This window comes from Oryctolagus cuniculus, chromosome 11, assembly GCF_051225735.1.
Source record: "Oryctolagus cuniculus isolate XC-2025 breed Fujian yellow rabbit chromosome 11, ASM5122573v1, whole genome shotgun sequence".
Taxonomy (NCBI): Eukaryota; Metazoa; Chordata; class Mammalia; order Lagomorpha; family Leporidae; genus Oryctolagus; species Oryctolagus cuniculus.
Window position 1 is genome coordinate 16714702 of NC_142877.1, and position 15509 is coordinate 16730210.

General features: G+C 44.9%; 1 protein-coding gene across 3 annotated transcripts in view; it reads left to right on the forward strand.

Annotated features, from left to right (window-relative positions):
• PTPRT (protein tyrosine phosphatase receptor type T) overlaps window positions 1–15509 on the forward strand; it is a 1117000-nt gene that overhangs the window by 958601 nt on the left and 142890 nt on the right. For all 3 annotated transcript variants that reach the window (XM_070051826.2, XM_051846098.3, XM_051846094.3), the window contains one exon: window positions 3818–3847. In XM_070051826.2, coding sequence (XP_069907927.2) covers window positions 3818–3847 — 30 coding nt within the window. The remainder of the gene's footprint in view (window positions 1–3817; window positions 3848–15509) is intronic.

Consider the following 15509-nt stretch of genomic DNA (forward strand, 5'->3'; position numbering starts at 1 on the left):
TTGCAGTATCACAGTATCCTTGTAAATTTAGACCTTCAGTAAATCTTTTTCAAGGCTTAGAGAAAACACGCTTATAACCTGTGTTTTGGTCACAGAGTGAAGACCTGTGATATTTGCCCTGAAAGGCTTTCCACTGAATTGGGAAAAGATGTTCAGTTCATGGAAGCTTTTCAGTCACCTCATTCTGGAGGTGCCTTTAAGCTGGGTGGGGGTAGCACAGGCTTTGGTGACACCCAGATCTCTCAGGAAAGCTCCTTGGAAGGGGCCGTCTGTGGTCTGTAGGTGAAGGAGGAGGAGGAGGAGAGTGTGGCCCCGGCAGACATGAATCCTGAAGTTTGAGAACAGAAAAGCCACAGGATCCAAATGCCAAATGCAGCCTGAGACTTAACAGGTGGTGTGGTGGCTGCTGACGGCGAGGTACTGCAGCTTAGCAAGGAGGCCTTGTGTTGGGTTCAAAGATGCACAGAAGCTGTGACCTGGTGAGCAGCAGCCTTGTATTTCTCAACCAAATGCAAATTGGCCGGATTGAAAGAGCTAGGGCACATGGCCTCTGGAGGCCTTGGCTCACTGCATTGCTGAGCGCACATTCACTGTCCTCCTTCCTCAAAGGCAGCACGGACTAGTGGTGACGGGCGTGAGCCTTGGTGCTGTGAAATCCAGGTACTGGTTGTGTGACCCCAAGCAGGTGGCTTCACCATTCACCCCTGTTTCCACACTCGTAAGGCAGAGATGGTCATAACACCCAGCTTTCGGGGTAGTTGTGGATCGTGTAGGAATACATAAGAGGAGGAAAAAGCAATGCCTGGCACACACTAAGAGCTGCAAGAGCATTTGCTCTTATTCTGTTATTTTCATTATTCCTGAAGAAGTGGACACTTTGTTCCTGATGACCAGAGTAAGAAGCAGCAAATGTTTTGTCTGTAGATGAGGTAGAAGCATAAGCCACTCTATTGTGCCTTACTATAGTCCAGGTGTTCAGATAAATACAGTTTAGCATTAACTTAGAGGAATGAAATCTAAATACTTACATATGAAATTTAAATACTTATGTATCATATATAAATATCTAATATTCATCTAAATTAGATATTTGATGAATATAGTCTGATGTTAGTGCACACACTGACCCTTGAGGATGTGTAGTCATTGCCTGTAACCTCAGGATGGAGAGAATAGGAATCAGAGCTGTTGAGTGATTTGCTCAAAGCCGCATAGTGGTGGTATTGAGATGGCAGGACTTATCCTATTTCCCCTCTTGCAAGTGGTTGAGCGGTCAGTCATCTGTCCCATCCATCTTAGCACATGGGTCCAGGAGCAGAGGTCCAAGGGGGAGGAGTTCACTTGTCCAGAAATGTCATAATGAGCAAGTGAGAGTTGGGTTTAGGATGCCAGCTTCTTGGTTCTCAGCTCAGTGTGAACACAGGTGTCTGTAAGTCTTTGATGGATTCTGAGCTTTCTGCCCAAGAGAAAACTAATTTCCAGGCACTGAATTATCTAGCAACAAAACAGAGTAATGATCTTCTTATAGCACCAACCTATGTGGCTGGCGAAGGGGATTTGATGACTGTTATGGGATATTCCAGTTTCTCCTCATTACGGTACTGAGTTTTTCACACTATTTTGTCATCTAGGGGCACTGTTCACTCGGTGTGTGATACTGTTCAGCTTCTGGCTGGCCAGATCTTGCTGCACTTTGGCTTATTTTCTCCAGCTCAGCCTCCCAAGGGGACATGGGGTTCCCCTTCCACCATGCCTTCTTGTGTCTCAGAGTCACTTCCCTTATGGGACAGTACAGTTTGGCTTTGCCAGTAGCCCAGAGAAAGCCTAGAGATGACCCCACCTTGGGAGCTCCTGCCTGAGGGTGAAGTTTGGGGTCCTGAAAATTTGCCCCTATCTCCACAGTCTTAAAGACGGGATCTTCCCCTGACACGAAACAGGGTAAGGGTTACAATTAATCAAATAATTCAACATGGAAGGCAGCTATTTTCACTTACCTTGATATTTGGAAGCTGAATTACCCAGCGATTTTTATTAGTCCAACAAGGTATCACTTGTTATCAGTGTAGGTAAGCTGATGTTAAGTAGAAGCATTCCCATTCTTTTCCCAGAAACCCTTTATTTAAGGGTTTCATGGTGGTATTGAGATGGCAAACTTCATGCATTTCATAAATGCAGTTTTAGGAACACAGTGATTCTTTCCTCCCTACCCGCCCTCCCACCTATTCTCCCACCCTTCTTCCTCCCTCTCCTATTCCCATTCTTATTTTCTTACTAAGATCTATTTTCAATTAACTTTATACACATAAGATTAACTCTATACTAAGTAAAGAGTTGGAAAAAAAACTGTATTTTCTTACAGTGTGAGACAAAGTCACAACAAAGGCAGTATCATGGACTTATTAGGGATTTTTATTGCTCAGAAATCAAGAACTAGTGAGGATGTTAGACACTAAAAGCAATGATTTTCAGAGTGTAGAATTCTTAGCCATGTTCGATGTAAGATGAAACTCAAATTTATGAAACAGATAAAAGTGGAGATGCATGGCCTTGGTGGGTGATGAAGGAGCAGCAGCCCCACCCACTCAGTGTCTTCATCCTGTGTTGCAATCAGGTTGCTCAGCAGAACCCCCAGCCGTCTGGAAACACAGTTTGAAAACCGCTGATCTAGTTCAGTCTACCTGAGGAGCATTGAGGACATGAAGGCACAGAGTGAATTCAAGTTAGAGTCTTTCAGACTGAATGTTGGTATTCCTCTCTCTCAGTACAGTGTTCTTTCTTGATGAGGTTGAACTGTGTTCTAGCTGTCTACTGCTGTGTAACAAATGACCCCTAAAGTCTAATGGCTTGAGGAACAACACTGATGTATTTTGCTCATGAGTCTTAACTTTGGGCAGAGCTTGAAGGGAATGACTTGTTTTTGCTCCTTGATGTCAGGGGTCTTAGCTGGGTAACTTGATTAGCTGGAGCTGGAATAGCTGGTAGCTGGCTGGACATTTATTTCTCTTCAACGTTGTAGCCTCCAGAAAGTTGTATTTCTTGTTTTATAAGTTTATTTTTTTTGTTTCAATTTTTTTTTAACATTTTGGAGGAAGTTAGATTTTTTTACATGGCATCTCAGGGACTGAACAGAGAGTTCCAAAGACCCAGCTAGACCTGCAAGGCTTTATACCTTGCTTAGAAAGTTCCAGAATGTAATTCCTACCACATCCTATTCATCACACAGGGCCTAATGCAGGGTGGGAGAGTGCTGCACATGGGCCTATGTACTGGGAAATATGGGTGCTTGAGCCAACTTGGATGCTTGGCTGTACAATTTCCTTGATTTTTGAGTAATATTATCCAGTAGATTCTGATGTGCTGTGACCAGAAATAAGGGATATGGAAGGAGCTATTGTGGTATTGCTTAGATCACATGAACAGTTATATAGAAGAATGGTTGACTAGTTTTGGGAGAGCTGACCCGGTACACACCCTTCAAAAACTTATAATTACAAGGAAGCTTGTTTTAGTGGACCATGAGGAAGGACTTTCAACTGATGAAAGCATCTAGCGCGAAACTTGGCTTCCTCCGCATTAGACAGTGAGTTTCCCTGTCAGAGGAGAGGTCTCCCTTGTTTCTTCTGCTATTGAAAGTGTCTGATTCTCAGCCAAAATGATTGATGGACAAACTTGCATCTTCCTGAGCTTAGGGATGCTAAAATAATATATGCATTTCTAAGAACCAAGATTTCATATAAATCTAATTCTTGTTTGTTTGTTTTTTTCTTTTTTCCCCTTTTTGGACATTTCCTTCATCTGACTGCCCATCAATATATAGAAGAAATGCTTATTCCTACTCCTATTACTTGTAAGTATCGAGCTGGTGTTAACTTTGCTTCGTACCCTGCAAGGGAATCTGTAGCATGCATTTCCTGCGCCAACCAAATGTTTGTTGGTTTCTCATATCCACTTCTGTCTAAGTCATTTGCAGCCCTATAGTTTTTATTTTGCATAGATGTTTTCCATTTGAAAATACATTGTCATTGTTAAAGTTCGTTGCTACATTTCTGTCATCTTAAATTTATTTTTTCTATTTTTGGAGCTGAGAGGGACTGTTTCTCCTTTGTGAGTGTAATTTTTGAGTTAGAAACCCCTAAATTCCAGAAAGAGAGGGGGCCAATTCTCATGCAGGACTTGCACATGTAAGACAAAATCACAAATCTCAACAACTTCTACATCCACTTGTGTCTATCCGGGAACAGGTAGCCCTGGGGGCTCAAAGTTTAGAAAGTCATTCATCGTCTGTTTTACCTGTTTCGTGACTACAGCAAATCATGACTTTTTAGAACCAGCCTCATAGGTGATAAAAACATCTAAGATCTTTTCCTTATCTGTGTGGTGTTTAGTATTAGTTAGCTCATGTTATCAGTGCATTTTCCTGGTTTGAAGGTGACAGCTGACTCTCTTGCTTGTTACACTTACTAAACAAAGATGATGATGATGATTTAAAAAGCAAGGATTTTCAAATATAAGGATAAAAGAGTAGTCTGTAAATGGAGCCTTGATGATGAAAATTAAGAAAACCACTGAAGTAGTCCCATATTCCTTATATGCACTTTCCATTTTTAGAATTTGAGGTCTAGAGAGAAGTATATGAACTTAGCATATACCCAGCTAGTGAAAGATTGGGAGTAAGACTAGGAATGCCTGGCTCCTGGTGAAGTGTGTGGCTCACTACTCCGTGTCTTCCCTCACCCCTGGCAAGTCCAGCCTTGGAGAGAAGCCATGCCTAGCAATGATCATCTGTTGCAACTCCGTAGAAGAAGATGGAACCAGTAACATGGCTGCCCTATTTGCCCTGCTTGGCGTTTGGTCCATGGGTCTATAGGGCCAAGCACCGAGCAGATAAGATACTGGTATCACCACCGTCATGTCCTATAGGAACCAAAGAACCCCTGACACCAAAGGTGGAAATACCATTCTTTCATTTTTTCACTCATTCATCAACAAACATGTGCTGAACATGCGCTATATGTTTTGGACAAGGGAGATGGAGAAATACCTAGGACTCTGAGCCTCATGCTCAAGCATAAAGTCAAGTAATTGAAATGTCTACTGAGAATTCCTAAACGTATTCTGGAATAGGAGCACCTAGTAGAGCAACTTGGTAGTATGGCAGGAGACAGTGGTCAGTGTACTTAGACATGACTTTAGCCTGCACTGAAACAAAAAATTTTGATAAGCAGCAACAGTTTCTGCAAAGGCATGGAGCTATGAAACAGTGTGGTCTGCTATTGCTGTAGTGCCAAGAGCAAGAGCTTGAAGACTGTGCAGCTTTTTGTTTAAACCCTGTCTCTTTCACTCACTGATTGTACAGCCTTGATATGCTCACTTGATTACATAGCCTTGGCAAAATTTCTAAGCTCTTTGAGTCTCCTTTCTCTAACCCTAAATGGGAATAATAGTGTATAATTCATAGAGTTGGCTTGAAGAGGGAATGAAACGATTTTGTAAAGGGCTTGTCACAAAGTTGGCACTCATGAAATGTTAGTTCTCTTTACTTCCCACTTCAGTGTCCCCAGGGGTCATGGCAATAATGGCAACCTGTGAGAATTCGATTGGTTTTCCAGGGGTTCTTATGGCATCGGTGTTCCATAGCAGGTGTGAGCATGCAATATTCGCATGCAGTGTGGTCATCACAACCTCTGGGTACCTCACCCATTTATATTTCTTCAATGTATGCAGCATTGTCTTTATTTATACCATGTGCTGTGCTGGAAACAGTGGTGGGATAAAAAATGAACAGACTGTGGGATGGGTATTTGGCCAAGCAGTTAGGAAGCACATATCCCACATTGGAGTACCTGGCTTCCATCCATGGCTCCAACTCCTGACTCAAGCTTCTGACTAATGCAGACACTGGGAGGCAGCAGTGATAGGTCAAGTAATTGGGTTCCTGCTACCCACTTGGGAGACTTAGACTGAGTTCCTGACTGCTGGCTTCTGGCTTCAGCCCCAGCCTTGCCTTGGCTATTGTGGGCATTTGAAAAGTGAACCAGCAGAAGTGAGCTCTCTCTCTTTTTTTTTTTTTTTTTTTTTTTTGGACAGGCAGAGTAGACAGTGAGAGAGAGAGAAAAAGGTCTTCCTTTTGCTATTGGTTCACCCTCCAATGGCCACCACAGGCAGTGCGCTACAGCAGGCGCACCGCACTGATCCGATGGCAGGAGTCAGGTGCTTCTCCTGGTCTCCCACGGGGTGCAGGGCCCAAGCACTTGGGCCATCCTCCACTGCACTCCCGGGCCACAGCAGAGAGCTGGCCTGGAAGAGGGTCAACTGGGACAGAATCCGGTGCCCCGACCAGGACTAGAACCCGGTGTGCCGGCGCCGCTAGGCGGAGGATTAGCCTATTGAGCCGTGGCGCCGGCCGAGCTCTCTCTTTATCTCTGTCTCTCATCTCTCTGTCTCTACCTGTCTCTCTCAAATAAATTTTTAAAAAATGAGCCATGTGGAAGTGCAGGAAGTAGATATGCAAATACTTGTATTCAAGGTGCAATGATAAACAAGGTCCTTTCAATTGGTGCAGGCTTGGAGTTCTATGTCACCAGTCAGAGTATGAAACTCATTCTAGCAGCAGGACACAGAAACCTCTGGATGGGGCACAGGACTTCCATGTAAGAGTCATAATTTTATATCTATGAACCCCTGAGCACCCATGAGTGTTATATTTTGGATGTAACTATAGAGTAATATTCTGCCTTCTACAGAGAAGTCTTAGGCAGTTAGATTTTTCTTCTTGAGCACCATATCCCCATCCTCAACTTCCACCAAGCGTTTGTGGTAGAAGTCATCCCCTGGAATTAAGGGGACTGAATATATAAGATACATTTTATAGTCTAGGCAGAAGGGGAGGTGAAGAAATTACTGCCACCTGTCATATACTTTGTACATACATGAAATAATCATAGTAGCCCAGTCTCTTAGGTACCATTATCAATATTTAATGGAACAGAAATATTTCAGAGAGGTATGTCAATCTCCCAAAGCCATTCAATAGCAGATGGGAGGGAAAATGTATTATCTTAGAAATAGAGATAACTGTTGTAGAGAAATGGTTTGGAGCAGAGGATGAATATGACTCTGATGTGCTAGGTCGAGAATGTTGGAGCTTCTAAGCACAAATACCTGATGGGACCTTGGAAATGTAGACACAGAGTTTGGGGTGGGAGATGGATGTTGGGGAGCCTCCTCTGAGAGATGGCAGATGAGAGTACAGGGTGGACAGAATCAGACACGAAGAAAGAGTGGGGGATGAACAGTGGACTAAAGACTGAGGCCCAGGAACAGAGCATGGTTGAAGATTCAGAAGAGGAAAGGAACTATCAAAGCAGACTAACAGTATGAAGGAAACTGTAAGAACCCAGGAGAGAAGGCCAGTGCAGAAGAATTGGTGGGCCATAGCAGATGCTACAGAGGAGGTGGAGACTGTTGGAGTTGTCCTGACTTTGAACCATCAAAATATCTTGTGCAGGTTATAGAGTAGGGGTGGGAGAAGATCTCACGCACCTGGGGGGTCACAAGGATCATCACCTTTTTTTAGCTCAGAGGCTGGAAAACATGAGAAACATGTGATTTGGCCACTTGAAGGATCAGAAAGTTTTGGGTGCATGTGTAGTTGAAGTGGAGAAGCCTCGAGGGGAGGAAGAGTTGAAGGTGATGAAGATGGGGTGGGTGGTTATGGAAGGGCAGCTCACAGGCATAGGCAAGGTGGGGACAGGAAGCCTAGCAGGGGAAAAGAGAGGTCTTGAGAGATCATAGGATTGAGAGTGGCATAGAAATCAAGAAGAGGGAACAGAAAGAAAATGACAGTTTCCACATTCTCCAGATTAAAAACTATAGGCTGGCGCCACGGCTCACTAGGCTAATCCTCCACCTGTGGCGCCGGCACCCCGGGTTCTCGTCCCGGTTGAGGCACTGGTTCTGTCCTGGTTGCTCCTCTTCCAGTCCAGCTCTCTGCTGTGGCCCAAGAAGGCAGTGGAGGATGGCCCAAGTCCTTGGGCCCTGCACCCATGTGGGAGACCAGGAGGAAATACCTGGCTCCTGGCTTCGGATTGGTGCAGCGCACCAGCCGTAGCAGCCATTTGGGGGGTGAACCAATGGTAGAAAGACCTTTCTCTCTGTCTCTCTCTTTCTAACTCTGCCTGTCCAAAAAAAAAAAAAAAAAAAAAAAAACTATAATCCAAGTCCTAGTGTAGACTCTGAGTGGAGCCTTGAACCCTTGCTGTTTAGCGTTTGGGCAGCAGACCATCAGCAACATGCTGGAGATATAGCAGTCAGGGCCCCAACACAGACCTCCTGAATTAGAGCCTGCACTGTAACAGGATTCATGTGCACATCACAGTGTGAGAAGCTGGAGGTTCAGTTGTCTCATCCACTAACTAGGAAAAATAGCACTCTCCTCACAGGGCACCAGGCCCCTCCAAAATTTCCATAAAAGACAAAGCCTCCAGCACACTTTGGGAACTAATCTGTTCAATGAAATCTGTATTGATTCATTCAACAAATATTTGTAGAGGACCCACTATATGCCAGGCAATCTTCAAGGTTGCAGGGATTCAGGTGTTACCACAAGTGAAAGTCCTTACCCATGTGGATATTTTAGTTGGGTAACAAACAACATATAAAAATAAATAGTGTGTTACAAGTAAGAGCTAAGAGCTTAGTAAGAGCTAAGAAGGAAAAATTGAATAAACGAGAGAAACAGAATATAAAACATGGGTGGGAGAGGAGCAGATGAATTTTTTGCCCAAAAATAAAAAGGCCCCTAAGTGACCTCTCTCATTGAAAAGATCCATACCCAAAACTAGGGGTCCACAAATACTTTATGTAAGGAGCCAGATAATAAATGCTGCTGGCTTTGTATCCACTCAGCTTTGACATGGTAGCGTGAAAGCCATCATCAGCAGTGTGTGCATTAATGAGTATGGCTGTTTTCTAATAAAACTTTATTGTGTAAAATCAGACACTGGGACACATTTGGCCTTCAGGTTATAGTTTTACATTCCTTGCCCTAGAGAGTAGGGAGAGAATAAGGATCAAGATTTCTCCTGCTTTACTGAGCTTCCACGGCATGAAGGATCCTGTGCTTGATGTTGTAGACACAAAGGTGAATGAGACACATCTTGTACCAGCCTACAGGTTGCAAAGTTGAAAAGAATTAACAGCCAGCCCCTACTCTGTGCCAGATCCATCAATGTGTACAACAAGCCCTGTAAGATATACATTATTGAGTTTATTTGATTTAGAAGTTTGAAGACGTAACTGTATCCTGCATCCAGAATGCAGCAGAGCTCGGATGTGAGCTCAGGACTGCACGCCTGCCAAGACGTGTCCATCCTTCTCACCAAGCCCTGCACTTCACATGATGGAGGGAGTCAGGCCTGGACCATGTGCTTGGAAATTCCTTGGCCAGCTTGCACGAGATCCAGGATCTAAATGCAAGTCTGTCTGCCTATAGCACCTCATTTCTGTGTATGGTCATCAGTGCCTTGCTAGGAACAAGAAGTGGTGGCTGTTCTGGGTTGGCAGGGAGGCTGTTGTCTCTGCTGTCCTGGGTTGTCCGGGTGATGTGCCTGCTCTCTCAGGCAGTGCTGCATGTTGGACACCTGCTGAGGGTGGTCAGAGCTGAGAGCACTGGGCTGCTGCATCAGAGGTCACCAAGGAGTTGTTCGAGTGAGAAGTGGCCAAGCGTGTTCATGAACAGGGTATGCAAAAGATCAGTAAAAACTGAGCCAGGGTAGAAGGACCTGGGGACCAGGGATACTGGAGAGTCTGAGATGAAGTCTTCATTGCCTCTCCTACACACACACACACACACACACACACACAGAGCTTAGTGTGAGGACTAGATCATAATGCTAGGTCTGGCTTTCACTGAAATTGTTTTCACCATGAGCAATCATAGACCCAGTCTGAGCCCGATTCTGTATCTGCAACAGAGCACTGTACTAAGTGGTAGTGAGAAAGTGTCTATGTATTGTTGCTGGGACACAGTAGGTATTTTTCACAAAGCAGCCATTATTCCTCCTATTCTGAGCTGATTGAAATGTTTCCAGAGAAATCCGTTTCTCCTTTCTTTAGCAAACCACATTTAACAGCTTCCTTTCTTCAGCACTTGTCTTTTTCAGGGATATTAAGAGTTGGCATGTGTCCACAGGTTAATTTAACTCAAGGTGTGTGATGGGCATGGTAATTGTTTTGAGCAGAGACATTTCTAGTGTGGTAGTTCTTGAAAAAGCACTAAGATGTTTACCAACTGTTTTGGCCATGAAAGAGCACTTAAATGCTTCACTTACCTTTCGACAGATGCCTGTGCAGGTGTCATGGAGGTGGAAAACCATGACCTGGCCAGCTCTCAGTGTGTGGAAGCTCTGTGAGACTCTGGGACTTTTCCCAAAACCTTCCTCTCACCCCTGATTCCAGCACATTAAAATCCTACATCTTTCTCTAAGGTGCAGATCAAATGCTCCCTCCTACAAGAAGTCTTCCCTGACTCCCTCCACCAGTGGGAATGTTCTGTCCTCTGAACTCTCACCCCAGTTACTTCATATCATGGGCAGGGGCACATATGTCTTGAAGATGTTTCCTGTCCACTAGGGTTCTCACCATGGTGCCACCACACACACAGTGAACTCCCAGTAAATGTACGTGGAATGAATGAGGGAATGAGCTAGAAACCAACTACATAACAACTGAAGTCAACAGAGAGATGCAATAAAGAGGGGCAGACACTGGCACAATGGGTTAAGCTGCCACTTGAGATGCCCACGGCTCATATCAGATTGCCTGGTTCAAGTCCAGCCTCCGCTTCTGATCCAGCCTCCTGCAAATGCGTGCACTGAGAGGAGCAGTTGATGGCCCAAGTGTTTAGGTCCCTGACACCTACCTGGAAGACTCAGATGAAGTTCTGGGCTCCTGACTTCAGCCTGGCCCAGTGCTGATTATTACAGATATTTGGGATTTAGGGAGTAAATCAACAGATGGGAAATCTCTCAAAATCAATCAATCAATGTCTCTCCCTCCCTCCATCCCTCCTTTTCTCCCTCTTTCCCCCCCTCTCTTTTCTCCCTCCACCACCTGTCTGTCACTCTGCCTTTAAAATAAATGCATATACATTTTTTAAAAATGACATCTTTTTAGATAACCCCCAGATATTGTACCTTCCTTACTTCTTTGCAGAAAAAAAAAATTTTTTTTTTGACAGGCAGAGTGGACAGTGAGAGAGAGAGACAGAGAGAAAGGTCTTCCTTTGCCGTTGGTTCACCCTCCAATGGCCGCCGCGGCCGGCGCGCTGCGGCCGGCGCACCACGCTGATCCGATGGCAGGAGCCAGGAGCCAGGTGCTTTTCCTGGTCTCCCATGGGGTGCAGGGCCCAAGCACCTGGGCCATCCTCCACTGCACTCCCTGGCCACAGCAGAGGGCTGGCCTGGAAGAGGGGCAACCGGGACAGAATCCGGCGCCCCGACCGGGACTAGAACCTGGTGTGCCGGCGCCGCTAGGCAGAGGATTAGCCTAGTGAGCCGCGGCGCCGGCCTTGCAGAAAATTTTTGCTCCTTTTCTGACTTGAACAAGCTGCTTAACTTTTTCTAAGCCTCAGTTTCCTGATAAGTGAATCAGAGATTTTAAAATTCATAACTTACAGATCTAATAGGCACATTGTTACATTGTTTATAAAATGCCTAGCACATAGTAGGACCTCAACCAGAGTGAGACTGCTTCCTTTTCCCAATGCACATGCCTTTTCACATCATCAGCTGCTGCAAATCAGTTATCATTGCCTCAATAAATTTAAAGAGGCATTTAAAATGATTATATCAAAGATACTCAAAAATCATTTTATGTAATTCATCAGCCACTTTGAATAAAAATGAAAAAGTAGGACTGGAAGAAAACCATTTAAGGATGATAAATATCAATTACCAAAAGCTGACAGCAAACATGTTGACAGGTGAAAATCTAAGGCAGCAGCACACAGTCAAGACAAAAGCAGCTTCTCTCTCTGCCACTGCTTGCCCAAGGGAGGACCTCGGTGAGAATTCTGATTCCTGGGCCTCACTGCCAGACCTGCTGAGTCTCTTTGAAAGCCAGACCTGGGAATCTGCACTTGAACAAGCACTCAGGTTGTTACTCTGCAGGCTTGCACTGAGAGCAACTCCCCTAAGATTGTCTGTCACCCTCCTGTAGCTGCCCTTTCGCCAAGCTGTTCCTTTTTCCCTGCACTGTTTCCCCCTGGAATGCCTATCCCCTCGCTGTGCTTAGAAAATTCTGATATTTTCCAAAAGGGAGCTTTATTGTTCTCTTACCCTGGTAGCCCTCTCCAGTTAGACCACATCCATAGAACTGGGATTGTATCTTTGTTATTGCACTCAGCTTTCATACATTCAGCCACTGACTTACTCATTCATCAGATGTCTCAGATTCTTCTACCGTTGGAATAATTATATAACTGTCTCCTCTTAGACAAGGACCTGTTTTTATTGATCTTTCATTTCTCAGTAGTACCAAGAACTAATTAGGCACATAGGGCTGTGCTGATGAGCTGAAGGAAAACACCCGAATAGTTTAGTACCCTCTCACTGAGTTATAGTATTCCATCCACTGAAAGTTAGTTAATATGCATTTTCATTTCTCTTAGCATACGTTGATGGTGGGCCTTCAGACCATCTATTTTGTAGTTTTGTTTTGACTTTGGGTTTAGAAATGTTGTATATGCACTTGCTTGTCACAATTATAAATGCACAAAATGAATGCAAGCTGTCACAATGATATAGATATAAATGCTCTGGGCTGGAACATGTACACAGATAGATTTGGATAGGGATTGTGACAGAATGGATGCTTTATTGTTTACTCCGTTGAATGAAACCCTAAGCACATCACTCATGAATACCAAACAGAGCAAATCTATAAGTCAGAGGCTCTGTCACCTTAATCAGGGAAAATACAAATGAGTGTTTCCTCTCCAAAGGTGGCAAATGGTGTTTATACTGCAATTGAAGTCTATACCTAAATTTAAGATTTAATACCAGCCAGGTATTAGTGATGCTTTGAGTTTTAGATCAAAGATCTGTGATTCTAAATCTTTCTACTCCGTAATTGTATTTGAACTTAATGAAAAAAACGAGAGCGAGTCGGGGAATTATCTGATGCGAGAAAGAGGTGGCTGCAGTGTGGTTAGGGAGAGGATTCCGGTGAAGGCTCATAAATGAAGGACTGTCTCCCCCACGTGCTAGCATCGCTGCCAGCGAGAGCTCCTGACTGATGGCCCCTCCCGGACTTCCCGTTTAGAGGGGCCTCGCCCAAGGTCACATGATGGATGGTCAGGACAGAGCATGAAAGTCACCACCGCCTCGCAGAACTTCCCCGGGGGTTCCCTCCCTTCCCCTTGTCTTCTCTTCTTCCCACAGGCGAGGCTTCCCCAATCCATCTCTGCCTGCCAGTCTTTCTCCAAATCCAGTGATCAGGGGAGCACCTCTGTGACACTCCCATTGGCTTGTCTTCAGCGTGGCCATTGGAGAAGAATGGTTTTGAGTCTGTGTCCCTCCCCTGAGCATGCACTCTTCATCATCTACAGGCACATCGCGCTCAGCTCGTTGGAGTGATTACTCTGTTGCCCTTTGGTGATGGGTAAACTAAAAAATCCTCCTTGAGCAGTTGTTTATTTACAGTATTTGCTACTCATCTGTGCTAGTGCTGGGTATGAAGACTGCGGGGACCTTTCTACCTAGCTCCTACCTTGGGGAGTTCCACGTGTAGCACAGAGAAAACTGTAGTAATACTCTTCTGCTGAACCCAGCAGAAGAGAAAGCTAGGGTCAGAAGTGCCCGGTCAGCGGCAAGTGTTTGGTAGTGGACCTAGCATGCCCCTGGGGATAGCTGCAACACATATAAGCGTGTCTGAGTTCCAATCCCGGCTCTGCTTCTGAATGCAGATTCCTGCAAATGTGCACCTGGGGTGATGTGCAGCAGGTGATGGCGCTCATGCTTGTTCCTTGTTCCCCATGTGGGAGATCTGGCTTGAGTTCCATGCCTCTGCCACCAGCCTGGCCCCCAGCCTTGGCTGTTGCAGGCATGCAGAGAGTAAACTAGCATGTGAAAGAGGGATCTCTCTCTCTCTCTCTTCCTCTCCTGCTCTCCTTGCCTTTCAAATAAATAAACAATTAAAACAAGAATTGTGGGCCAGCGCCGTGGCTCACTAGGCTAATCCTCCGCCTTGTGGCGCTGGCACACTGGGTTCTAGTCCCGGTCAGGGCGCCGGATTCTGTCCCGGTTGCTCCTCTTCCAGTCCAGCTCTCTGCTGTGACCAGGGAGTGCAGTGGAGGATGGCCCAAGTGCTTGGGCCCTGCACCCCATGGGAGACCAGGAGAAGCACCTGGCTCTTGCCATCGGATCAGCATGGTGCGCCGGCCGCGGCGGCCATTGGAGGGTGAACCAACGGCAAAGGAAGACCTTTCTCTCTGTCTCTCTCTCTCTCACTGTCCACTCTGCCTGTCAAAAAAAAAAAAAAAAAAAAGTGCCTAGTGTGTCTCCAGGACAGACATGCTTTACTTCTGGAACGTCCGCCTTCAGCAAGTATCCTCAAAATGGGAATGACTCTTGTAGCTAGGGCTGTAGCAAAGATAGGATTCTGAGATGCACACACTGGCAAATGCCTTTCTAAGTGTTTCAGCCTGGTGCTTTTAATGGAAGGAAGTGCTTTAGTTAAGCCCTGCGATGTTGATGATGATGATAATGATTACATCTTATTTGTATATAGTGCTTTATCTCTTCCAGAGTGCTTTCCTACTTATTACCAAGTTGTTTGGTTCGGCTTGGAGGTATTTAGCAAGATATTATTAGATAGATGAGTGTGCTGAGCAACAAAGAGCCTGGGGCATCCTGGCTTCACAGTTTTAAAGAAGTCACTTAACTCTGTCAGCTTCAGTTTCTCATCTGTAAAATGGGAGTCAAAACATCTACATTTTGTAACATCCTTGGTGCTTAAATGGCATCCTTTTTCATTCATAAACATTTACTAAGCAATTCCTTTGTGCTGAGCACTGAGCTAGGGCTTGAATATTTAGTCGGAAATAGCCTTCCCTTGAAGAGCTCATACCTTCCAAAGGACCTGTCCATGTTAGCCAACAGCTATAAAATAATGTTAAAAAGCATGAAAGAGGAGCAGTGAAGGCACAGAACAATGTGAGGAAGTCACTGATTTTGCTTTGTGGAAAGACACTATGAATTAAAGGGCCCATTAAATGTCCCGTTATAAGATATATGCAAGGTGCAAGAAAGGACACATCCATTCACCTTAATCCTTGGCTGCACTATCCTAAAACACACACATACAACTTTGTATAACTAGTTTGACTTTATGCTAGGGGAAAAAAACTAAAAAAAGAAACAGAAGAGAAAGAAAGGGATGCAATAGAGAAGAAAATAAAGGGGCAGGCAGAAAGCTTGAATCCAGATTCTGTTAAGCAGCCGTGGATC